The sequence below is a fragment of the Coregonus lavaretus genome (assembly GCF_964263955.1).
Source record: "Coregonus lavaretus genome assembly, chromosome: 4".
Classification (NCBI taxonomy): domain Eukaryota; kingdom Metazoa; phylum Chordata; class Actinopteri; order Salmoniformes; family Salmonidae; genus Coregonus; species Coregonus lavaretus.
Window position 1 is genome coordinate 55,091,244 of NC_139991.1, and position 27,432 is coordinate 55,118,675.

At 42.5% G+C, this 27,432-nt stretch overlaps 2 protein-coding genes across 2 annotated transcripts in view; both read left to right on the forward strand.

Annotated features, from left to right (window-relative positions):
• Positions 1-470, forward strand: part of LOC311127626 (cytospin-A-like) — a gene marked incomplete at its 3' end in the record, with an annotated part of 35,078 nt that extends 34,608 nt beyond the window's left edge. Inside the window, exon 15 of the mRNA XM_084159451.1 lies at positions 381-470. Coding sequence (XP_084015577.1) covers positions 381-470 — 90 coding nt within the window. The remainder of the gene's footprint in view (positions 1-380) is intronic.
• A 12,465-nt stretch (positions 471-12,935) lies between these two features.
• LOC311127824 (adenosine receptor A2b-like) lies at positions 12,936-26,210 on the forward strand. Its single transcript, XM_084159704.1, has 2 exons — positions 12,936-13,667; positions 24,482-26,210. Exons 1-2 carry the CDS (start codon positions 13,336-13,338, stop codon positions 25,539-25,541), a joined length of 1,392 nt encoding a protein of 463 aa, XP_084015830.1. The 5' UTR covers positions 12,936-13,335; the 3' UTR covers positions 25,542-26,210.
• The last annotated feature ends 1,222 nt before the right edge of the window (positions 26,211-27,432 follow it).

Genomic DNA, 27,432 nt, shown 5'->3' on the forward strand with positions numbered 1-27,432 from the left:
CCAACAGTACATAGATTGGCTGGCTGTAGCCTGAGGACTGCCCTTAAAAGATGATGTGCTCATGTCAATGGCAAGCAGCTCCAGCTTACTTAAGAGCAGTGTCACACCAAGGCCAGTTGACTTCAGCTTAACAAGAGACAGACGGGGTTCATCTTTGAGTGATTCACTGTTTTGTCCAACACATACTGTTGGAAAGTATTGTGATTTGTTACTCCTAGGCCAAGCGATGTGTGCTTGCTAAGTCAGAACTTTATTCCTCACCGTCTCACTGACAATATTCTAAACACACAATTTGCAGCGAAAGAAATGCAGTGTGATACGAATGTGTACTGCAACACATCTTACATCTCTCTCTCTCTCTCTCGCTCTCGCTCTCTCAGGACATTGGAGAGATGGTGCACACAGAGAGGCCTGACTGGCAGAGTGTGATGACCTACGTCACTGCCATCTACAAGTACTTTGAGACGTGACCCATCTTCAAGCCTGAACACCTCGCTGCCCACACACACACGTCCAGCCAGGGCTATCTCAACACTGGACAACCTTTGAGCAACATCAGCCAATGCTACCTGCAAAGACGTCTGGGACCCTGAGTTCTACATTAAGCTGTATCTCTTAACTCAACCGATATATTCCATGTTTACACTGCAATGTTCTACAAACTCTTTGCTTGGGATGCGAATGTGGCTTCTCAGTTTGACTGAATCCCTCACACTATGCTGTGGATAGACCGAGGCCATGGGTATTAGACAATGTGTTGGTCCAGCTTAACTGTCAATGTAGATGTTCTAACTAGGCTGTTTTAGTCCAATGCTTTGCTGTGATATTTATTCCAAAGAGATAATTTAGCCTACAAGTTTGGCAGATGAAAATGTATTGAACTTCATAGGAATCAATGCCATGTTAGTCTCTTGTTTGTTTTTGCCAATTATGACAATGCCCATTGACCATTAGGAATTTTAATAATAATACATAGGACTTATAGCGCTTTTTGAAGGACCCAAAGTCGAACGGAGTTCAATCACATTGACGTCTTTTACGCCATTTATTATTTTTCTCAGTCTGTTGTGTCCAGACTCTGAGAGTGATGGTTGGCCACCACGGCCAGTCTCTGGGTGTACAGTGAGGTCCCTGTAGCACACCCATCCATAAATAGGCTGAACAACACAGCTTATCAGGTCAGCAACCTAACAGTTTGGGCATTAAGGTAAAAGCACCGCTTACTGTTCAGCAAATCCTCACTGGTTTCAAAGCACAACGAGGGGAGGTGAGGCTCTTTACTCAAATGGAATGTGTTTAAACCATCAATGCCATAGAAACCACTGAACGTTTCAAAGCAGTTGGATGTACTACACGCAGTAAAGCCCCTTCCTCCAGCACAGGGAAATCATATTAGCTATGTATGTTCCCACCACACATGGGGAAAGCTTACAATTCTCATTTGCTTTGAAGTAGTTAAATATGTATTGGTGTATGTGTGAGAACTTATGAGTTGTGTTTTTGGTACATTGGAATAGTCTCCGTATACTGAGATGCCATGTGAATATTTCATAACATTTTGTTGTTGCTCATAAAAAGGCATCTGATAAGGTTTCCTCAGCTAAGATGAGCTACAGTCATTTAAATGGTACTGGTCATTGTCAGGAATCAAGGCTAATAGACACAGAGTGTACAAAACATTAGGAACACCTTCCCTCAGAATAGCCTCAATTTGTCAGGGCATGGACTCTACAAGGTGTTGAAAGCGTTCCACAGGGATGCTGGCCCATGTTGGCTCCAGGGCTTCCCACAGTTGTGTGAAGTTGGCTGGATGTCGTTGGGGTGGTGGACCATTCTTGATACACATGGGAAACTGTTGAGTGTGAAAAATCCAGCAGCGTTGCAGTTCTTGACACTCAAACTGATGTGCCTGGCACTTACTACCATATCCCTTTCAAAGGCAGTTAAATCTTTAATCTTGCCTATTCACCCTCTGAATGGCACACATGCACAATCCATGTCTTAATTGTGTTAAGGTTTTAAAATCCTTTAACCTGTCTCCTCCCCTTCATCTACACTGATTTGAAGTGGATTTAACAGGTGGCATCAATAAGGGATGATAGCTTTCCATGTGGATTCACCTGGTCAGTCTATGTCATGGAAAGAGCAGGTGTCCCTAATGTTTTGTACACAGTGTAATGTAAACCTTCCAGTTAGGGTAACTTGGGGTAAAATGACACCCGGGCTAACACGCATCCTGCCTGTACATCTCACATGAACCACTTCATGTCACAATTTTTCCCCCAACACTTTCCCTGGTTGCCACCACTCTTTCTCAACAAAGAAATGTTATCGGTGTCATCACAAAATGATTTTGAGGTAAGGTGACGTTTTACCCCCAAAGTTACATTACAATTGATCTGTGTTACATTTAGTCTCACTCTCCCCTATGCACTCATGGCGAATTGCGGAGCGGTATAACTCCTTACACGGAACACTATGGTGATGATTTGGTTAGAACACTATGGTCATGTTTTGGTTAAGTTGGTGTCTGGTTTCTACAGTTCCTTGTTTGCACCTTTTTCATGTGTTATCTGATTAAATGAACTTGTTCATAAGAGAATTGGGCTACATTATAAAGGTCACCGATGTCTCGCTGTAATATAAATTGGATCAAAAGTAAACTGAGCATAGCCAGAGCCTGTCATGTACTGTATGGGAACACTTCTCCAAGTAAAGAGTTGTCAGTCCGTCCTAGCTAACAGTAGACAGGATGCCAATGTGTTCTTATTTCCTTCTCTCCTCTCCACTCTGTTTAGTCAATGATTTAAAGACATTCTCTGGTACTTTGGCGACTAATAAGTAGTTTTTTTAAACCTCCCGCTTTGGGCTGGATGTGTCAGTGTGTAGTTCATACATGCATAATCTATGAGCTGAATTACTCTCTTACCTAAATTAACCACGAAATCCCTAGTTTGAAGGCGACTGTTTTCTGGAAGCTGTGCTGTGCCATTTTCCCTACGTTCCCCCCACGTGGGCCAGCCCCCTAGCAATTAAAGTTACAGCCAATGAGATTCAGCCCCTTGCCATTTTAAATGACAGCTAGCAAGAATCACACAGCAGAGCGAGAAAGAGCATTGACGTGGTGCACAATCTGCACGTGATGTAGTAAGCAATTTTCGGGGACCACTTTTGGCTCGTGTGTGCTACTTTTAGAACTACTAGCTAAAACGTTTTTAAAAGTACCAGAGAATCCCTTTAAGGGACCTGGGCTCATTTGACCATTGTTGAGCCTCCAACTACTCATGTATCAGAGGACCATTAAGTTAAAAGCATTCCGAAGTACAAACTGGGTTGACTTAACAGTTGGACTTTGAAGTCCTCAATGTAAAGTTAACACTACATGGCCGTTTAACTTATTATGAAATTAAAAAGGCTTTTAAGTTTTTTGAATGAGGTGAAAAGCATATTTAATGAAAATGTATGTAAGATGTTTTTCTTATTCACTTTTGTGTGTGTGTGCAAGCTTATATCTAGATGCAATACAAATATGACTGCAGTTGAGTTCACTGAATAACTTAAATAACCTTTTCTCATTGTTATTTTTTAGACATCGGTAGTGCCATGCACCTTTTCAGCAATCCATTACTGATTACGTTTTTTTATTTTTCCATTGCTAATAAACTGTCACACTGAAAGTTACATGGCTTACAGGCTTATTTGTATTTATAAAAAATGTAAGCTAGAATTGAGTTCTTGGCCCACTTGACTACTACTCTCTCTGAAACTACATAGAACGTTTGCTTCGCTCCACTGCAGACTAAAACTCTAGTTATAATGCCACAGGCACCACAGGTGGTAGACGGAAACTCAGTGTTCTTCTAGGGAGGTGTTACATCAGCCAGAATAGTCTGAGCTGCCCACATCCCCATCCACATAGGTTGTTTGTGTGGGCTAGACCCTACACTTCTTTCCTCATCAGCCTTGCAAGGAAATTGTTTGTAATAAGTGTTGCTGCATGTTAAGGTTGCTGTCAGGATTCCTGTAACAAGATTGCAGTCATCTTGGTACACAACCTGACAATTATTTTACTGTCTTTCTCTTTTTTTTCATGTTATTCAATTGTTACCATGCACCTGCAACAAAGATATAGCTCAGATGTGCGAGTGCCTTTTGAATTACTGTCTGTATATGGAAGAATTAACTAATTAACATTTCATTTTGGGGGAGTAAATACAGGTGAATATATTGATAAAAGTAACCTTGTCCGAGAGAGATTTACATGGTTATCAAAACGTCATGCCAGGGTAAGCCTACACGAAATACAGCCCTTATATGAAGTGTTTCTAAAATCCCCTATGTGAAAAATGAATGGTGGAAAAACGATTGGAACCATTTCCCTGTTTGACCGCTAGGTTTTATGGGTATTATGACACCTCCACTGTGGGGCTCTATGCTTTTCAGCCATGATCAACCTGAACATGTCAATGTAATCTCCTCATCATTGAAACTGATCCTGGTCACTTTAAATAACACACACACATACATCTGAGCTACCTCTTAACTCTGTTTTCCACAATTTATTTGACACATGAATGTAAGTTTGTTGATTGGCTCGTTGACTGTCTCTCCCTAGTTAGCACATAACGTTCTGAGAACCATATGTTTCTTAGATCTTGGTGAGAGCGTGGTTGTCCTATAGTTATTTTGCATACAACCTTCCCACAACTTTCTGGGAATGGTGCAGGATAGTTGCTTGGCTTTTGAACATTCTCAGCACATTTAAGGAACTTGGTATTTTTATTACTTTAACAGAACGTTTCCTAAAAGTTCAAACATGGTTAAATGTAATTTAAATGTTGGTAATGTTCTTGGAATGTTCTCTCACTGGTTTGACATTGGGAATGTTCTCAAATAGTTCAGAGAACATTAAGAAACAACGGTCTTCTGTGGGAATTTCAGTACTTAAGCATGTTTCCTACAGGTTTCCCTTGGTTCTATTTAAAGTAATGTTCTCAAATTGTTCCGAGCACATTAAGAAAATGTTAGTAACGTTCAGAGAACGTTCTAAGAATGTTATCTAAAACCATATACATTTGATTCTCAGCATCAACAAAATTCTCTATACTCTATCGAGTTGTGTGTTCAGGTGTGTTGACTGCACCCACTAATTGGCCATACCTGATCTTAATGAGTGCTTGTTACCTTTGAAATGGGGGTCTGTTTGAATAGGCAAATGAACAGCTTTGTATGCGTAAAAAAAACATGGCATGCGAGCTCCATTCTGGTGGTGCAGTGGACTCATTCCATGGATAGAGAACAGAAGATTAAAGGTTTGAATCTCACTGATACTGTGTCACATTAAAAAATGCATGTGTTTGTTTGATTAATGCCTAAGGAAATTAATGTATATGTCTCCTATCAGTGCTTGGAGTTCAAAAATGTTAATCCAAAATAAGATAGCAGTGTTATTAAAAGTCTTATTGACACATTCAGTGAAAATTAAGGAAGTTATTTTAAAAATTCCAAATAACCTATAATTTCCGTCCTCAGAACGTTAATAAAACCTCCAAGGACAACTTTCAAGGAACCAGAGTAAAACGTTCTCAGAACCTCCCTGCAACCTAAAAAATAAACTTCCCAGGAGAGGTGAAATGTTCACTTATGTTCTCAGAATGTTTTTTAAAAAACTTCTGTTTTACCAGTCAGGAAATGTATGGCCAATGTTAAACCCAAAACAAGGAACCAAATGTGCTAGCTAGGTCTCTTTGTTTCGAGACCTGAACGAAACGGATGCTTTGCGTTTGTCTTCAGTATAGCGCGCGCATGGATGAGAGCGCATGTTGTCGCGTTTTCGTGTTCCAACTTCTGAGCGCATCTCTTTGTTTCTAATGTACACGTTTATATAATTTACAGTCATCTTTTTTTCTGCAATATATAATTCCTAGACAAACTTTCACCTTTTGAAGAATAATTGATTGTGAAGACTATGAAGACGCATGTAGCCTATGGAGAGAAGGCTTCAGAATATGTTGTGCATTTGTGTCAGTGGATGTCATCTAATATGACAAGACAAAAAGGCAAGTATTGTTTTTATTCAATTTCTTTGTCTTCTTCACACTCACTGTTTATCATAAAGGGTAATCTGAAAAACTTTGTCGTCAAGGAGCATAATGTCCCCAATCTCAAAGTGGCTCGTAGGTCGTTTGTATGAAACAAAAGTGTCTAAATTGTGAAAAGTTCAGAGTGTATTTTTGTGTCTTTTTAATTTAGTTTTTTATACACAATGGTTTTGGTTATTTAATTCATTGTTCCCTCCCCATTACATTAAAATGATAGTTAACAAAAATTCAACAAAGAAAATCGGGCTACAGTAAACTTCATAACTCAATTACTAGAATAGTAGTACTTCTACTTGATTGATCATCAACAGTCCTACTCTTTGCAGTCTTCCTGAATTGCCTGAGCTGAAATGGAATTGAACCCAACCTTGCTATCTATGAATATAAAAATAGGTTGATCATGTTAACATATTGGGAAACTTTATACAGAGAATGTCTATCATCCTTATCACCTGGATATAGTGCAGATGCCCATTGGTCACTTGTTTTGGCAGTGATCCATAAATTACCCTGGTGTCGTTTGCTTGACTTTGAGCTGTGTTTGTCTCTTGGTATCTGTGGCTGCACTTCAGGACATAGATGTAGTCAAGGTCCAATTCTCCTTTCATCAACATTTCACATAGTGGTATGGCCAACAGCAACATTCCTGTTATTCGTTTTCACTCTCCTCTGTGGTGCCTAAGTGGTAATTTGATTGACAGGCCTGCAATACAGTCTTTCCAAGGATGTGCATGTGCTTATCTGTTCCTTCAAGGCGCGCACACACACTAATTTACATTTACGCACACACACTAATGTAGACGTTTTACACTGACTCATTGGCTCATAGATTACAGCACACACATACAAACTGAGATAAATGGACATACACTGAGTGACATTAGGAACACCTTCCTAATATTGAGTTGCACCCCCTTTTGCCCTCAGAACAGCCTCAATTCGTTGGGGTATGGACTCTACAAGATGCCAAAAGCGTTCCACAGGAATGCTGGCCCATGTTGACTCCAATACTTCCCTTTGGGTGGATAATCATTCTTCATACACAGAGGAAACTGTTGAGCGTGAAAAACCCAGCAGCGTTGCAGTTCTTGACACACTCAAACCGGTGCGCCTGGCACCTACTACCATACCCTGTTCACATGCACTTAAATCTTTTGTCTTGCCCATTCACCCTCTGAATGTCACACATACACAATCCATGTCTCAAGGCTTAAATATCCTTCTTTAACCTGTCTCCTCCCCTTCATCTACACTGATTTGAAGTGGATTTAACAGGTGACATCAATAAGGGATCATAGGTTTCACCTGGATAGTCTGTCATACAAAGAGCACAGTCAGTGTATATCAGCAGGAAGAGTCCATGTTATGATGTGTCATTGTAGTTGAAACTACCATGTTGTCACAGCTACTGAAATATCATCAGCGATCAGTGGTGTAGTGGAGGGTAAACGCAGTTTACCCCAATTATGGGTTGCTGCAGCCCAATATGGCGACCAGAGTGTAGGCGTGTGGGAAGGAGTGGGTGTATGGAAAGCGAATCACCGTTTTGCGTGGCTGATTGGGATGCACCACGAGCCGATAAGCCGGTGCGAATGACTAGTGCACCGGTGTTGTATGGAGGTGCTTGCCAACCTGAGGTGCTTCCTACTGGGCAGCTGTATCACGGTGTTGTCGGCGGTAGCTAACATGGCGACTGGTGTTGTATCGAGGTGCTGCCAACCCAAGGTGCTTCCCACTGGGCAGCTGTATCACGGTGTCGCCGGCGGTAGCTAACGTTGCCATTTCTGTCCCTCCCATGATTTAATTTAAAGTAGGATAGCAGCCTACACAAGAAATAACTAATATTGATAACATCTACAGTGCCTTCAGAAAGTATTCATACCCCTTGACTTATTCCACATTTTCTTGTGTTACAGCCTGAATTCAAAATTGATTAAATCATTTTTTTTCTCACCCATCTACACAAAATACCCCATAATGATAAAGTGAAAACATGTTTTTAGAATTTTATAGCACATTATTTGGAAATGAAATACAGAAATATTTTATTTACATAAGTATTCACACCCCTACCTTTGGCAGCAATTACAGCTGTGAGTCTTTCTGGTTAAGTCTCTAAGAGCTTTGCCCACCTGGATTGTAAAATATTTGCACATTCTTTTTTGAAATGTTCAAGCTCTGTCAAGTTGGTTGTTGATCATTGCTAGACAGATTTAAGTCAAAAACGTAACTAGGCCCCTAATGAACATTCTATGTTGTCTTGGTAAGCAACTCCAGTGTATATTTGGCCTTGTGTTTTAGGTTATTGTCCTGCTGAAAGGTGAATTTGTCTCCCAGTGTCTGTTGGAAAGCAGACTGAACCAGGTTTTCCTCTAGGATTTTGCCTGTGCTTAGCTCTATTCCGTTTCTTTTTATTTAAAAAAAATCCCTAGTCCTTGCCGATGACAAGCATACCCATAACATGATGCAGCCACCACCATGCTTGAAAAAAGTGGTACTCAGTGATGTGTTGTGTTGGATTTTCCCCAAACATAACGCTTTGTATTCAGGACATAAAGATCCTTTCTTTGCCACATTTTTTGCAGTTTTACTTTAGTGCCTTTTTGCAAACAGGATGCATGTTTAGGAATATTTTCAGTCTGTACAGGCTTCCTTTTCACTCTGTCAATTAGGTTAGTATTGTGGAGTAACGATAATGCTGTTGATCCAGCCTCAGTTTTTGTACTATCACAGCCATTAAACTCTAACTGTTTTAAAGTCACCATTGGCCTCATGGTGAAATCCATGAGCGGTTTCCTTCCTATCCGGAAACTGAGTTTGGAAGGACGCCTGTGTCTTTGTAGTGACTGGGTGTATTGATACACCATCCAAAGTGTAATTATTAACTTCACCATGCTCAAAGGGATATTCAGTGTCTGCTTTTTGTATTTTTACCCATTTACCAATAGTTGCCCTTCTTTGTGAGGCATTGGAAAACCTCTCTGGTCTTTGTGGTTGAATCTGTGTTTGAAATTCACTGCTCGACTGAGTGACCTTACAGATAATTGTATGTGTGGGGTACAGAGATGAGGTAGTCATTCAAAAATCCATGCAACATATTATGTGACTTGTTAAGCAGATTTTTACTCCTGAACTTATTTAGGCTTGTCATAACAAAGGTGTTAAATACTTATTGACTCAAGACATTTCAGCTTTTCATTTTTTATTAATTTGTAAAAATTCCTAAAAACATAATTGGGGGTGTGAATACTTTCTGAAGGCACTGTAGATGTCACCTTGATACATACATACAGTCTACTCAATGGGGGGAGGGCATGAACAGCAACAACACCGGGACAGTGTCCTTCGCTCCCGCTTTCCACGCAATGGCGTGCGAAGTACAGTGCCTTCGGAAAGTATTCAGACCCCTAGACTTTTTCCACATTTTCTTAGATTACAGCCATATTCTAAAATTGATTAAATTGTTTTTTTCCCCTAATCAATCCACACACAATACACCATAATGACAAAGCAAAAACAGGTTTGTAGAACTTAAATATCACATTTACTTAAGTATTCAGACCCTTTACTCACTTTACTTTGTTGACGCACCTTTGACAGCGATTACAACCTTGAGTCTTCTTGGGTATGACGCTACAAGCTTGGCACACCTGTATTTGGGGAGTTTCTCCCATTCTTCTCTGCAGATCCTCTCAAACTCTGTCAGGTTGGATGGGGAGTGTTGCTGCACAGCTATTTTCAGGTCTCTCCAGAGATGTTAGATCAGGTTATATTCTGGGCTCTGGCTGGGCCACTCAAGGACATTCAGAGACTTGTCCCAAAGCCACTACTGCATTGTCTTGGCTGTGTGCTTAGGGTCGTTGTCCTGTTGGAAGGTGAACCTTCACCCCAGTCTGAGGTCCTGAGCGCTCTGGAGCAGGTTTTCATTAAGGATCTCTCTGTACTTTGCTCCGTTCATCTTTGCCTCAATCCTAACTAGTCTCCCAGTCCCTGCCGCTGAAAAACATCCCCACAGCATGATGCTGCCACCACTATGTTTCACGGTAGGGATGGTGCCAGGTTTCCTCCAGACGTGACGCTTGGCATTCAGGACATAGAGTTCAATCTTGGTTTCATCAGATCAGATAATCTTGTTTCTCATGGTCTGAGAGTCTTTAAGTGCCTTTTGGCAAACTCCAAGGGGCTGTCATGGAGTGGCTTACTGAGGAGTGGCTTCCATCTTTCCACTCTACCATAAAGGCCTGATTGGAGGAGTGCTGCAGAGATGGTTGTCATCCTGGAAGGTTCTCCCATCTCCACAGAGGAACTCTAGAGCTCTGTCAGAGTGACCATTGGGTTCTTGGTCACCTCCCTGACCAAGGCCCTTCTCCCCCGATTGCTCAGTTTGGCCGGACGGCCAGCTCCAGGAAGAGTCTTGGTGTTTCCAAACTTTGTCCATTTAAGAATGATGGAGGCCACTGTGTTCTTGGGGACCTTCAATGCTGCAGAAATGTTTTGGCACCCTTTCCCAGATCTGTGCCTTGACACAATCCTGTCTCGGAGCTCTACGGCCAATTCCTTTGACCTCATGGCTTGGTTTTTGGTCTGACATGCACTGTCAACTGTGCACACACCTTATATAGACAGGTGTGTGCCTTTCCAAATCATGTCCAATCAATTGAATTTACCACAGGTGGACTCCAATCAAGTTGTAGAAACATCTCAATGAAGATCAATGGAAACAGAACGCACCTGAGCTCAATTTTGAGTCTCATAGCAAAGGGTCTGAATACTTATGTAAATAAGGTATTTCTGTTTTATTTTTTATAAATTAGCAAAAATGTCAAAACCTGTTTTCGCTTTGTCATTATTGGGTATTGTGTGTAGATTACTGAGTTTATTTTTATTTTTATTGAATCCATTTAAGAATAAGGCTGTAACGTAACAAAATGTGGGAAAAGTCAAGGGGTCTGAATACTTTCCGAAGGCACTGTAGCTACCTAATAGCCAATATCAGGGTGACAGTCACGGTAAGCACACGCATACAATGCATACAAGCAACAATACACCCGTCATCAGTACTTTTAATGAAAAAATAAACAATCGTCAGTTTTAATAACTGAACAGTTACCATTATTTCTGTAAAACTAACAGTGAAATATGGTACGGTAGTTGCGTGGTACAAAAAAAATAATGTCTCAATCAAAACTGTCTATAGGAGAGCGCTTTCGACACACCCACTCCTTTTCACACGCCCACTACTTTCCTTTCGACACACCCACTTGCCCATACTCCGGTTGCCATATGGGCCTTCTAGTTTACCCACTTTATTTTTTTGCCTGAAAGTTTACCCACCTTTTTGAGGAAAATGCATTTAAAGTAAAGTGAGCTTTACTTTTTTCACGGCAACCAGACTTCACCCACCAATTTTTTTTTTTACCACTACATCACTGTCAGCAATAAGAAATTATATAATGTAGTAGTGACAGAAGTGGAAACCAGGTTATGTTTCCACATCAGCAATGACAGCGCCATTTAGTCTGTCCTCCTCCCTAGATTCCACTGTCCTTATCTCACTCCATAGGGGCTCTGGGGGTTGTGGGGTGAGGGAGGGGTTGAGCGGTTACAGACCTTCTGGGCCAGGATAAAGGTGCAGTCGCCTTGTCGCCCTGATTGAAGGCACATTTTTTGAGGTATGTGCTCTGCCACAATCTCAGACAAGGCTGCCAACACAGTTCAGTGGGTTCCAAGGGAACGAGCGGTCTAGTCTCTGTCTAAACATGAAAGCCAAGAGGGTTCCCTCAGGCCTGATAACAACTAGCTGCTTACTATAAATAGAAGAAAACTGCCCCCTGCATATTATCAGTAAGGGAACAGCAGTGTTTTCACATTGAGAACGCTTCATCTTATACCACGTCATAGTTTCCCTCTGTCTACGGTTTCTGTCATGATACTGAACTTTCAGGTAGTAGCTAATATCCATCTTTTATATTGAACTCTGCATTGTTGGAAAAGGACCCATAAGTAAGCATTTCACTGTTGCGCCTGTTGTTTACGAAGCATGTGACAAATAAAATGTGATTTCATTTGATCCATTTATACATATCCAGAGGTGTATACTCGTACAGAACTATAGGGCTTTTGAAGTGAGGGCTATATGGCTTTTGTAATAACTGGCATAGGAATAACATGTCTGTCTCTCCTTCGTTCTCCTGGGTTTGTGAAACCCAGTAAACTCAATAGACTAGCCCACATTTCAATCTCTCTTGCTAAGGGGTTTGTACTGGCAACAGGAAGGAAAGTTGCCAACAACAGCGTTAGATATAGGAGAACCTGGCTGAATTAGGAAATGCTTTGGAGAAAAAGACCACACCTTGAATAGAATAGGAACAGCCATGTAAATGATTACAATAGAAACACTGTCTAAATATTTGTTCCAATAATAGCACTAGCTGTGTCACTACAATTCATATCGCTACGCTCATTGGCGTAATTCTTGGTTCTTGATTGGAGAGAGAAGCGTGACAGGGTCTGGTGATAAGTGTGACCTTTTTTGAGGGGAAAGCTGTCCTAAAATAAAAGCTGTATTATTGGACTGTGCTTTGATCTGTGTGGGAAACAGAGCTGCTGGCTTTGGGAGACAAATTGCTGTTGTGACCTGGTGTGTGTGTGTGCTGGTTGACCTGCAGCCTGTTTGTACAGAAACTAGTAATGAGATTGTTCTCTCGCTCTCTCTCTCAATTCAATTCAAAGGACTTTATTGGCATGGGAAACATATGTTAATAGATAATAAACAAAAGGGAAATAAACAATCAGAAATGAACAGTAAACATTACTCTCTCTTTCTCACTGCAGGATACTGATCTTCATGTGACAGTTGGTTGGCAACGGCAACACTCCAGCCTCTCCCAGTGTGCAGTGTCCAGCCCCTGAGGTTAGCAACAGAGAACACGATTGGACAGAAGGACTGGAAGAAGGAGAGAACCAAACAACCTTCTGTAGCGTGACAATAGAGTAGAGTGAACCTCGACTCACTTCTTCATTTGCTCTGTGGTTGGCAGTGGCACCATTTCTGGGCAACGGCTATAGAAACAGGAAGTTGTTACTGGTGGTTGAGCCTGCTAATCATCGAACGGACGGTCCCTGGTGGAGGGCCAGAGTCTGCACGTGTAGCGATGCATGTAGAGAGGAGGCCCCTTCCCTGCTACCTGACTCAGACTCTGGCTGTGACCTTCAACGTGCCCCCGGCCCCACCATGCTGAACAATGCCTCTCTGGTCTACATCGCCCTGGAGCTGGTGATCGCCTGCCTGGCCGTGACCGGTAATGTGCTGGTCTGCTGGGCCGTGTGCCTCAACAGCACCCTGCAGACCATCACCAACTACTTTGTGGTGTCCCTGGCGGTGGCAGACATCGCTGTGGGCTTGCTGGCCATCCCCTTCGCCATCACCATCAGCATGGGCTTCTGCGCCAACTTCCACGGCTGCCTGTTCATTGCCTGCTTCGTGCTGGTGCTCACCCAGAGCTCCATCTTCAGCCTGCTGGCCATCGCTGTGGACCGCTACATTGCCATCAAGAGTCCCCTCAGGTGATGACCTTAGCAGGGGAGGAGAGGGAGGGGACTGGGGGGGGTTGGCTGGGGACAGGGCTGAGCATGGTGGTGACACTCTGCTCCTGGTCTTCTCTAAAAACCAACTATCAAACAAACAGGTATCATCTATGCTTGATATGTTGTTTTATTTACAGAACATCAAAAGGCAGGTCCTCTGGCCCATTAGATCTTGGCTATGATATAAGTGATGTGCACAGCACAATGCATTTGTGTATGAAAATACATTGAATTATAGCAGGGTAATTCGATTAGGGTTAATCTTCCCACCGCAGGGCAGACAGAGATAAATGTCTCCACAGGCTTCATTGGGTTAGTGTTTGTGTGCTGCTGGAAGGATTAAAATGGCTAAAGGCTTTGATCATTATCATCCTGGTAAATCAACACCAGGGGAGACCTGTGAGGGAGCGGGCCCAGGCACAGTATATATAGACAGGACTGTGTTCTCACCTCAAACAGCCCTGGATCCCCCCCCAACAGAAACATGAACACTCTCACGTAGCCTCTCTGTCACTGTGACACAAGGGGACACACACAGAGCATTGTCATCCCTCCCTTTTAGCTTTATAGTCATTAATTTCCCCAAAGGGGAAAATTGTTGAATTTCCTTACAATTAGATGTATATTTATAGTCCTTTAGTCCTGCCTTTAATGACAAAATGGAGATAGTTTATAGATAACAATAATTTGTCTGTGAGGAATGGACAATATTTGCGTGGTTGTCAAGTAGGGTTAGTTTAGTTGATAATCTTTACAATTATTTGTTGTCTTTATTTGTTATGTCTAAATGTACACTGCTCAAAAAAATAAAGGTAACACTAAAATAACACATCCTAGATCTGAATGAATGAAATAATCTTATTAAATCGTTTTTTCTTTACATAGTTGAATGTTCTGACAACAAAATCACAAAAATTATCAATGGAAATCAAATTTATCAACCCATGGAGGTCTGGATTTGGAGTCACCCTCAAAATTAAAGTGGAAAACCACAGTACAGGCTGATCCAACTTTTATGTAATGTCCTTAAAACAAGTCAAAATGAGGCTCAGTAGTGTGTGTGTGGCCTCCACGTGCCTGTATGACCTCCCTACAATGCCTGGGCATGCTCCTGATGAGGTGGCGGATGGTCTCCTGAGGGATCTCCTCCCAGACCTGGACTAAAGCATCCGCCAACTCCTGGACAGTCTGTGGTGCAACGTGGCGTTGGTGGATGGAGCGAGACATGATGTCCCAGATGTGCTCAATTGGATTCAGGTCTGGGGAACGGGCGGGCCAGTTCATAGCATCAATGCCTTCCTCTTGCAGGAACTGCTGACACACTCCAGCCACATGAGGTCTAGCATTGTCTTTCATTAGGAGGAACCTAGGGCCAACCGCACCAGCATATGGTCTCACAAGGGGTCTGAGGATCTCATCTCGGTACCTAATGGCAGTCAGGCTACCTCTGGCGAGCACATGGAGGGCTGTGCGGCCCCCCAAAGAAATGCCACCCCACACCATGACTGACCCACCGCCAAACCGGTCATGCTGGAGGATGTTGCAGGCAGCAGACCGTTCTCCACGGCGTCTCCAGACTCTGTCACGTCTGTCACATGTGCTCAGTGTGAACCTGCTTTCATCTGTGAAGAGCACAGGGCGCCAGTGGCGAATTTGCCAATCTTGGTGTTCTCTGGCAAATGCCAAACGTCCTGCACGGTGTTGGGCTGTAAGCACAACCCCCACCTGTGGACGTCGGGCCCTCATACCACCCTCATGGAGTCTGTTTCTGACCGTTTGAGCAGACACATGCACATTTGTGGCCTGCTGGAGGTCATTTTGCAGTGCTCTGGCAGTGCTCCTCCTGCTCCTCCTTGCACAAAGGCGGAGGTAGCGGTCCTGCTGCTGGGTTGTTGCCCTCCTACGGCCTCCTCCACATCTCCTGATGTACTGGCCTGTCTCCTGGTAGCGCCTCCATGCTCTGGACACTACGCTGACAGACACAGCAAACCTTCTTGCCACAGCTCGCATTGATGTGCCATCCTGGATGAGCTGCACTACCTGAGCCACTTGTGTGGGTTGTAGACTCCGTCTCATGCTACCACTAGAGTGAAAGCACCGCCAGCATTCAAAAGTGACCAAAACATCAGCCAGGAAGCATAGGAACTGAGAAGTGGTCTGTGGTCACCACCTGCAGAACCACTCCTTTATTGGGGGTGTCTTGCTAATTGCCTATAATTTCCACCTGTTGTCTATTCCATTTGCAGAACAGCATGTGAAATTTATTGTCAATCAGTGTTGCTTCCTAAGTGGACAGTTTGATTTCACAGAAGTGTGATTGACTTGGAGTTACATTGTGTTGTTTAAGTGTTCCCTTTATTTTTTTGAGCAGTGTATTTTTGAATGTGTTGTATGTTGAATGTCCCATACACCTCCTCTATTCTATACCGTGACTGTGTAGCAGAATGGGACGGTGAAACTCTCCACTTGTGGTGCCGATAGCTAGCTTTTCGGGTGGCACGACTGAGTAAGACGCTTCAGGATGGCGGTCACGTGTGTTTGTGAGGCAGAGGTCCTGGGTTCCAGCCTCGGAGTGAGCCAGCCAAGTTAGGATCAAATCAGGCTTAACACTTTGAGAGATAATGTGGCTAAAACGTTTTACAGTCGCTGAACCAGTGGTGGAAAAGGTACCCAATTGTCATACTTGAGTAAATGTAAAGATACCTTAATAAAAAAAATACTCAAGTAAATAGTGAAAGTCACCCAGTAAAATACTACTTGAGTAAAAGTCTAAAAGTATTTGGTTTTAAATATACTTAAGTATCAAAAGTAAAAGTATAAATAATTTCAAATTCCTTATATTAAGCAAACCAGGCGGCACAATTATTATAATATTTTTATTTATTTATGGATAGCCAGGGGCACACTGGACATAATTTACCATTTGAAATTGTGTTTTTTACATTGGATAAAAGTAGAGACTCAGAGCTACAAAATGGTATATCATACACTGCAGTTGAGGAACAATGGAGAAAGTAATTCTGCTTTGAAAGTTGATCAACTTGTAACCCCACTTTTGAGAAAATGGCCCTTGAATGTTTTGGTACACCTACTGGAGAGCTCCTCTTTGTCTACACCTATTCAGCATCGTTCACACCTTCTTAAGCCTTAGCCCCACCCATCTCTTTAAGGATTCACATGTGAGGCCATGTGCTAAACAGAGTGACTAAGGTAGTGTAATTAACAACCAACGATTTCAAGACTAAAAGTGGTGAAAGTAGTAGCCTACAATAAGGAAAAACTCCAGGTATAAATACACTCCTTATACCTACAGTTGAAGTCGGAAGTTTACATACACCTTAGCCAAATACATTTAAACTCAGTTTTTCACAATTAATCCTAGTAAAAATTCCCTGTCTTAGTTAGGATCACCACTTTATTTTAAGAATGTGAAATGTCAGAATAATAGAAAGATAATTATTTATTTTCTGCTTTTATTTATTTCATCACATTCCCAGTGGGTCAGAAGTTTACATACACTCAATTAGTATTTGGTAGCATTGCCTTTAAATTGTTTAACTTGGGTCAAACGTTTCGGGTAGCCTTCCACAAGCTTCCCACAATAAGTTGGGTGAATTTTGGCCCATTCCTCCTGACAGAGCTGGTGTAACAGTCAGGTTTGTAGGCCTCCTTTCTCGCACACGCTTTTTCAGTTCTGCCCACAAATGTTCTATAGGATTGAGGTCAGGGCTTTGTGATGGCCACTCCAATACCTTGACTTTGTTGTCCTTAAGCCATTTTGCTACAACTTTGGAAGTATGCTTGGGGTCATTGTCCATTTGGAAGACCCATTTGCGACCAAGATTTAACTTCCTGACTGATATCTTGAGATGTTGCTTCAATATATCCACATAATTTTCCTTCCTCATGATGCCATCTACTTTGTGAAGTGCACCAGTCCCTCCTGCAGCAAAGCACCCCCACAGCATGATGCTGCCATGGTTGGGATGGTGTTCTTCGGCTTGCAAGTGACCCCCTTTTTCCTCCAAACATAATGATGGTAATTATTGCCAAATAGTTCTATTTTTGTTTCATCAGACCAGAGGACATTTCTCCAAAAAGTACAATCTTTGTCCCCATGTGCAGTTGCAAACCGTAGTCTGGCCTTTTGATATAGGAATCAGGTTAAAAGTAATGACTAAGTGTTCCACCCTTAAATATAGTTGTGAAATGTTCTTGTTTTAAGTATGATTTAGTATTTTCTTAGTAGTGACTAATTATTACACTCTGAAACTGTGTGAGATGTGTTAGAATCTACTACCTGGTAATGTGTGAGTGTAGGACCAGTAAAGATTATGACATTGTGCTACTATTTAGCAATGTGAATAAGAGTTAGGCCAGACAACAAAGGACAAGGAGAACTGTCTACAGGCAACTGAGAAACCAAGATAACTGAGGAATTTAGGGAGGAGAGAAACTGTTAGGCTTGTGTGTGTGTGTGTGTGTGTGTGTGTGTGTGTGTGTGTGAACTGATGGTCAGGAGAGCAATTATAAAGTGGAAAACTACAGCCTGCCTACAGAGGGGAGGGATTCTTTCTCTGACGTGTGCATATAAAAATATTGTATGACCATTTTGTTTTAGAACGTTCTCATGAATAAACCCTGATGATTGTATGCTGGGCTGCTTGGTCTGATTATTAGAGATTTACAACCTCTGGGATACAGACTGAGTAATAAGTTCATTTTTGAAACATTGGGATAGAAATTCTCATAACACTTTTTTTATGGCGGTTTTGGAGCAGTGGCTTCTTCCTTGCTGAGCAGCCTTTCAGGTTATGTCGATATAGGACTCGTTTTACTGTGGATATAGATACTTTTGTACCTGTTTCCTCCAGCATCTTCACAAGGTCCTTTGCTGTTGTTCTGGGATTGATTTGCAGAACGCGTCTCCTTCCTGAGCGGTATGATGGCTGCATGGTCCCATGGTGTTTATACTTGCGTACTATTGTTTGTACAGATGAATGTGGTACCTTCAGGCATTTGGAAATTTCTCCCAATTTTTTTCTGAGGTCTTGGCTGATTTATTTTCATTTTCTCATGATGTCAAGCAAAGAGGCACTGGGTTTGAAGGTAGGCCTTGAAATACATCCACAGGTACACCTCCAATTGACTCAAATGATGTCAATTAGCCTATCAGAAGCTTCTAAAGCCATGACATCATTTTTGGAATTTTCCAAGCTGTTTAAAGTCACAGTCAACTTAGTGTATGTAAACTTCTGACCCACTGGAATTGTGATACAGTGAATTATAAGTGAAACAATCTGTTTGTAAACTATTGTTGGAAAAATTACTTGTGTCATGCACAAAGTAGATGTCCTAACAGACTTGCCAAAACTATAGTTTGTTAACAAGAAATTTGTGGAGTGGTTGAAAAACGAGTTTAAATGACTGCAACCTAAGTGCATGTAAACTTCCGACTTCAACTGTATGGGAGATTCTGGAGCGGTGCCTGAGACCGCGTTTTTCACCACCATCAACAAAACACCAAATTATGGAATTTCTCATGGAAGAATGGTGTTTCATCCCTCCCATAAAGTTCTAGACACTTGTAGAATCTATGCCAAGTCACATTGAAGCTGTTCTGGTGGCCCATGGTTGCCCAACACCCTATTAAGACACTGTTGGTGTTTCCTTTATTTTGATGTATGTAAACCTCTGACTTCAACTGTATATCCTGATCTGACTTTGGTGCAGGTCATGTTGTTCTTTACATTACCATCTCTGGTAAACACACACTATATCAAATCAAATCAAATCTTAGTTTATTTGTCACATGCACAGGATACAGAAGGTGTAGCAATATCAAAAATATAAAGTGTCCATAAAAAAATATTTTATACATATTTTATCATTATTAGATTGTTTAACCAGACACACTTGTCTAAATTGATGTGTCATGCAAAATAAATGCTATAACCACCCCCCAGCCACATCTAGCTAAATGGATGGGTCACTATTGTCTAGACATGTACACATGTTCATGAAATACAATTGATGGCAGTAATCACCCCGACACACACCTGGCAAACATGATGGGTCATGTAATTATGTGGAGTCTTTTGTTTAGACATGTACCTAAACAATTAACCATAATCCCAACGCATACCATACAAACGGATTGTCATAGCTAGCCACAATGCATGAAATGCTGTAGTATGAATCTGCAGCTAGCTAAAGCTAACCAACTACACTATATTTACAAAAGTATGAGGACACCCCTTCAAATGAGTTGATTCGGCTATTTCAGCCACACCCATTGCTGACAGGTGTATAAAATTGAGCACACAGCCATGCAATCTACATAGACAAACATTGGCAATATAATTTCCTTACTGAAGAGCTCAGTGACTTTCAACTTGGCACCGTCATAGGATCCCACCTTTCCAACAAGTCAGTTCATCACAATTCTGCCCTGCTAGAGCTGCCCCGGTCAACTGTAAGTGCTGTTTTTGTGAAGTGGAAATGTCTAGGAGCAAGACATTTGAGCCGTGAAGTGGTAGGCCACACAAGCTCACAGAACGGGACTACCGAGTGCTGAAGAGTGTAGTGTGTAAAAATAGCAACACTCACTACCCAGTTCTAAACTGCCTTTGGAAGCAACGTCAGCACAATAACTGTTTGTCGGGAGCTTCATGAAATGGCCGAGCAGCCGCACACAAGCCTAAGATCACCATGCACAATGCCAAGCGTCGGCTGGAGTGGTGTAAAGCTCGCCGTGCACAATGCCCCCATGCACAAAGCGATTTCCATACAGAAATGGTTTGTCGAGATCGGTGTGGAAGAACTTGACTGGCCTGCACAGAGCCCTGACCTCAACCCCATCGAACACCTTTGGGATGAATTGGAACGCCGACTGTGAGCCAGGCCTAATTGCCCAACATCAGTGCCCCGACCTCCCTAATGCTCTTGTGGCTGAATGGTCCCCGCAGCAATGTTCCAACATCTAGTGGAAAGCCTTCCCATAAGAGTGGAGACTGTTATAGCAGCAAATGGGGGCCAACTCCATATTAATGCCCATGATTTTGGAATGAGATGTTCGACCAGGTGTCCACATACTTTTGGTCATGTAGTGTAGGTTCAATGTTAGCTAGGTAGCTAACATTAGGCTATAACTAGCAATGCAAACGGCTTTCTGAGATACAAGTAATATTACTACACAGATCTATAGAGACTCCTCAGAGGAGGAAGGGGAGAACCATCCTCAGTGAATTTTAATAAAAATACAAATGATAAATCATTAAAAAAGTTATCCTTTTAGATACAACTATAATAAATATATTAAAGTCACCAAATAATTGATTAAAACAGTGTTTTGCAATGAAGGTCTACAGTAGCCTCAACAGCACTCTGTAGGTTAGCACCATGGTGTAGACGGAGGACAGCTAGCTTCCGTCCTCCTCTGGGTACATTGACTTCAATACAAAACCTAGGACGCTCATGGCTGTCACCCCCTTCCATAGACTTACACAGTAATTATTAAGGTTTTTTCGCCTGGTCTCATACAGCTGATGTGTTGTGCATTGAAGTCCACAACTAAAGGGAAAGGGTGAGAGGGGGATAGTGCATAGATTTACATTTTACATTTTAGTCATTTAGCAGACGCTCTTATCCAGACAGTTAGTGAGTGCATACATAGATGCGAGAAGAAATACAACGTGGCTGCTATGAAAGTGAACTGTGTTTACGCGTGATCAGGGGTGTGTTCTTTCCGCCGATTCTGTTGAAAAACATCTCTTAAACGGAATGAAACAGGGATAAACATACCTGAATTTGGTATTGAATGTGACAGTCTGTCACCTCAATTTTTTCTCTCGACCTGTGTGCACCTAAGTTGGAAACTTTCATTCATAGGCTAGGTTGTAGCAACCTCATGATATAGGGAAAATTAGAGTATCATGTCGTAGCCTAAACCTATCGATGTTACATTGAACTGGGTGAATGGAATATGAATGACAGTCATCCAATATGCTGTAATAGAAATAAGGCAATGCTCATGAACAAAAAAAAATGGTCCTCCCTCATCTTAAACGGCACCAACCGCCACTGACACAGATCATACACGTAACGTTAGCTAGCGAGTCAGCAAGCTAACGTTCGCTAGCTAGCTAACAGTACTTTCTGACTAAATTAGAAACATATAAAATCTGAATATGTAGCTAGACTCTTACCCGTATACATGGATGAACGCTTCATGGCAGCCTGGAACCACTTTAACTAAGTGTCGTTTCCATTTTGTTTGTAGCTACAGCTTGTTTGGCCAGTTGTGTCAAGTCACTCCGGTTCACACAGACCGCCTACTAAATTCAGGGCAGCAATGTTGTTGAGAGCAGTAGCAACACTTTTGCAGTTGTCCATGGCTAACTTCATCTCTTTCAAAAAAGCTGCGGTAGCAAGGATTATCTACACATACTGAGCAGCTCATGTTATAGACAGAAGCATTCTACATGGCAGACCAATCCCAACTCATCTCTTGGCATGTCCAGCCCATCCATTATCTCAACCTGTTTAGTGAGTGCCAGATCAGAGGCAGAAGGGATGACCAGGGATATTCTCTTGATAAGTGCATGAATTGGACCCTTTTCCTGTCCTTTTGGGTGTCAGGGAAAATGTATGGAGTAAAAAGTACATTATATTATTTTAGGAATGTAGTGAAGTAAATGTAAAAGTTGTCAAAAATATAAATAGTCAATTAAAGAAAACAGATACCCCAAAAACTACTTAAGTAGTACTTTAAAGTACACCACTGCGCTGAACCAAGAACCTGACAGGGTAGTGAGCAACTCTTTGGTTCAGAGAGAGAGAGCTTTGTGTTTTTCTGTTTTTCAGCTCTCCCTCAGGGTGTGATGGCAGGTAGATAATTCGGGTTGGGCCTCCTGAGTGGCGCAGCGGTCTAAGGCACTGCATCGCAGTGCTTGAGGCGTCACTACAGACCCGGGTTCGATCACGGGAGAACCATGAGGCGGTGCACAATTGGCCTAGCATCGTCCAGGTTAGGGGAGGGTTTGGCCGGCCGGGATTTCATTGTCCCATCGTGCTCTAGCGACTCCTTGTGGCAGGCCGGGCACCTGCAAGCTGACTTCGGTCGCCAGCTGGACAGTGTTTCCTCCGACACATTGGTGCGGCTGGCTTCAGGGTTAAGCGAGCAGTGTGTCAAGAAGCAGTGCGGCTTGGCAGGGTCGTGTTTCGGAGGATGCATGGCTCTCGACCTTCGCCTCTCCTGAGTCCGTAGGGGAGTTGCAGCGATGGGACAAGACTGTAACTACCAATTGGATATCACGAAATTGGGGAGAAAAAGGGGTATGTGTGTGTGTGTGTGTGTATGTATGTATATATATATATATATATATATATATATATATATATATATATATATATATATATATATATATATATATATATATATATATATATATATAAAAAATAATTACAAAATATGTATCATCCGGGTTGCTATCTGCTCAACACCAGTCATTAGGAACATTAACTGCAACAAATTGCCTGCAATAAATGTCTAGATAGCTAGTTTAGTATGCTATGTTAATAAGGCACTCAAGTTTGCATAAGGGACAAATATGTAACTTTGAATATATGTTAAGGGATATTTCCTGCAGACTACAACCAAACAACCCGCAAACTTGGCAACAACAACCAAAATCCCCTTAACTAGAGTGAAACTAGAGTGAAATAGGGTGCCTCATACTACAAACGTGTGGGTAACCAAAGCCACTGTTTGGTCACAGTCACAACCGCAATTTTGATTCTCCTGTGGGAAGGCATTGCTTTCGTGGAAAAGTCATTGCAGGTTAGGGTTAGGGGCCCAGCCAGTGTGTGTGTGTGTGTGTGTATTTGTATGTGTGTGAAATATGAATGAGCTTTCATTGGAGCCTGAGCTCTAGATCCAAGGGGCTTAGTAAACTTGCCGCCACCCTGGTTCACAGAGGCCTAATTCCCCCTGGACCCCCCAACCCACCCCTTAACCACAAACAACTGGGTCATGTGTCTGTGGCGCTGCCCTTTGAGATTTTACATTATGAACTCTGGTTTAGAAATGGCCAATGGAAGAATACAGACAGCAAGACCTGACAACAGCCTAATATTCTGTTCATTACAACTATTGGCCTTAAGACTGAATGTTCCCCTTAGTATTTGCTTTAATGCTGAGCGAATATTTGCCTTAAATTTCTATAGCTGTGGTGTATCACAATATTGAGTGGTTTGTGATATTATATCAATCGGTTGATCTCATTCTGCATATTACATAGAACACAGATTTTAATTTGTGTACTGTCTGGGGCACAAACAAAGCACAGCCAACAAGGGTTACATCAGAGGGTAGATAAGCTTTTGTGCAATGTTCCCTAAATCACAATACAGGTAGGAAATGCTTTCTTAAGTCCACATATAGTACATGAGCTGATATCCGCTGCTCCATCTCCTAGTATGGCAGGGCTAGTCGAGTCTGTCAAACAATGGACTCATTTCCCAAAAGGCTGCTGCTATACAAGTAGATACGGGTACATTCTATGTATAAAGGCTGTTTACCCTCTGAAGCCTGTCCCATACATTCTGCAGAGCTCTCTGATCACAGGAAGCCATTCGTTTGGTCCAGGAAAGGTGAACTTGCTTTGTTATTGAGTCTGTCTGGCCTTGAATAAAGGAACTCTCTCATCCTGGGAACATCAATGTTTGTCATGTAATAAAAAATATAAAGCACCTATCTGAATTCCTCTCTTGTGTTTTCATGTGATCTTTAGGTATAACAGCCTTGTGACGGCCGGGAGGGCGAAGGGCATCATCGCAGTGTGCTGGGTTCTCTCTGTGGGCATCGGCCTCACTCCCATGCTGGGCTGGAACAGGGGCGTCAACGCCACCAACAGCAGCTCATGCCCCGAGGGCATGACAGAGTGCCTGTTCGAGGGTGTGGTCACCCTGGACTACATGGTCTACTTCAACTTCTTCGGCTGCGTGCTGGTGCCTCTGCTGGTCATGCTGGCCATCTACGCCCACATCTTCATGGCAACAAGGGGCCAGCTGAGGCGGATTGACCTGAAACTGGCTCACATGCACGCCCCCGGGACAAGTTCGTCATCCACATCTTCCCGCTCCACCCTGCAGAAGGAGGTCCACGCGGCCAAGTCTCTGGCCATCATCATGGGGCTGTTCGCCCTTTGCTGGCTGCCCCTGCACATCATCAACTGCTTCAACCTGTTCTGCCAGGACTGTGGGCGCCCACACATCTGGGTGATGAACATCGCCATCATCCTGTCCCATGCCAACTCCGTGGTCAACCCCTTAATCTACGCATACCGCCTCCGGGAGTTCCGCCACACATTCCGCAGGATCCTGCGCCAGCATGTGCTGGGCCACCAGGAGGGGCATGGGGCTGGGGGTGGCAGAGGGGTGGGCGGCAGCATTAGTATCATGTGTACCTCCACTCGCATCAGCATGGTGGATGACTCATTTGGCACCATGGTGAACAGTTATGCCCTGGAGCCCAGACCCAAACTCAGCCCCACTAGGACTCCCATAGAGACCCATAGAGCTGGGAAAGAGGCTTCCTCTGCCTTCTGCCAGTGGTCACCACCACGGTCAGACCCTGCACCAATCAGCTACATCCAAAACGGACACCACAGAGGGGATGCCCCCCTGTCGCCTAGGTGGAAGCAGTGCATCATGGGATGTGCGGTCCAAAGTGGGGTTGAGACTAAGAACCTTGTGGGAACAACAGAGGTGATGGAGATGACAGTGGGAACATCTCATTTGTGCACGTCAGGCCTCTGTCCCCCACACAGACCAGCCCTAACCATTCAGTAGAACTCATTGAGGTGTCATGATATAGTTATCCCCATGATGGACAAGTTACTGATACCCCAATGTACATCATCAACTAGGAGGGGGAGAAGTGAGGGACCAAGCTAAAAGCATGTTCCCTACGCCTGTAAAAATAAATTTGACTTAAATCTTGGAAATGCTTGCACTTACTAGAAATAGCTTTTCTTTCTTTAGGAGGGAGACTCCTTAGCCTGGAAGGGCAACAACAAACTGGTATTAAATTACTCCCAGCCATTTAACTTTTTTCTTTCTTCAAATGATTGTATTTGTTGTTCACATAGCTGTTATTTGTGGACACATTTTGTATACATCGCCTCTGAGGCATTTTAGTGTAGGCTGATAGTCTTTCTGAATTTAAAGATTGATCACATTATAAATTAATGGACTGGTCTAAGGAACACCTGTCGTATGCTGAAAGATTATGACCAAAACCATAAGGACGCCAACGACTGTGCAACACTGTATGATACAATATCCGGTATTGCTGGCCAACCACTACTGAGTTAATGAAACTACTGTATGTCAGTGTGAGGCTTCTGAAATGTATGCTCTCCCTTTTGCAATGCAGTATTCCTCCAATTCTGTCATATCCTGTTTTCAAAAGCTGGTCCCCTGAGTTTACTTGTCAGATTATTAAAAGTCTTAAACTCTATTATCACTGTGTGTTTCTTTAAGTGAGTTCTGGTGGGGAGAGAGAACACATCACTAAGATGTGATGATGCTCTAGACGTCCATTAGTTTATATTGAAAGATGTGATACTGCATCTGGTTGGAGAGTAAATCGCAGCATCTTGTGATTGCACGCTCACTGCTGAAGTGAAAACTAACTACATTACTCCAAGGGGAAAATCAATAGTTCCATATAGCCTCCATATATAGCCTCTGTAACTTGCTGATTTTACAGCCAAATATACTCTGTCTATATCTACTGAACATATGAGGTTGCCAGATTGATAACCTGGACAAAAGAACCAGTCACCCATCACAACTCTATTGAGTACGTCATCAAAGTCATTGTATAATTTCAGAGCCAGATCCCCCTACAAGTGTTGCCAACAAGCCAAAACAAAGAAACACAAAGGATTTTATCTCACTGCTCAAATAAGTGGGCACACCTTTAACCTCCCCCTGGAGAGCTAAAACACACACACAATCACACGCTCACCAACTGGTGTGATTGTGTTTACAGAGTAGTTGCTGACAACAGTCACTGGGCCTAATTCAATGGAAATCAAATGAAGGTGCATTTGATTGTCTTTTATTATGCCATTATGCTTTCCCTTTCCTCATTGAAATGCTCCTCCACTGTGGGAACGACCTGCATTAAGCAGTGTTTTCTCCCCAGAGCAATCGCGTGATGTGGGGGAAGAGTTCTCCCTTTAGTGCTCACAGCCTTAGTTTGTGTGGGCATGTACTGTGTGTGTTTATTCAATAATGATGCATTGCATCTATTCAGCATCCATCATAACATTATGCAGTGAATTAAAATAGAAGGTGGACATTGGCAATTTGCTCTTTAAAATGTTTTGTGTTGTGTAACTATAATAACATGAGATGAAGGAAATATGAAAATGAGCTCTACAACCTACAATCAATGCCGTAACCATCATAAAAATACTAATCAAACACTGTGGAATGTTTTTGCATTCTGAATGACATAATCAATTGTAGACTAAACATGGTGAAAGAAAGACAAGTTTCAGGTGGAGGCTTTGGCGGCATGATATTGTGTAATAAAACAATGGCTCATTCAAGTGGGTTAACTTTTACAGCGAGTAATACAGTAAAAATTAACATATTGCTGGCTTTAACATACAACATGAGTCTAGTGGGTGCCTTGTTAGAGTATACACATTTTATTAGGGACATAATT

Bases quoted from the DNA above. Each gene is read 5' to 3' on its own strand.
- LOC311127824 (XM_084159704.1), top strand. From the start codon at position 13,336: ATGCTGAACAATGCCTCTCTGGTCTACATCGCCCTGGAGCTGGTGATC. The intron at 13,668-24,481 runs GTGATGACCTTA...TGTGATCTTTAG, and splicing joins GCCATCAAGAGTCCCCTCAG to GTATAACAGCCTTGTGACGG.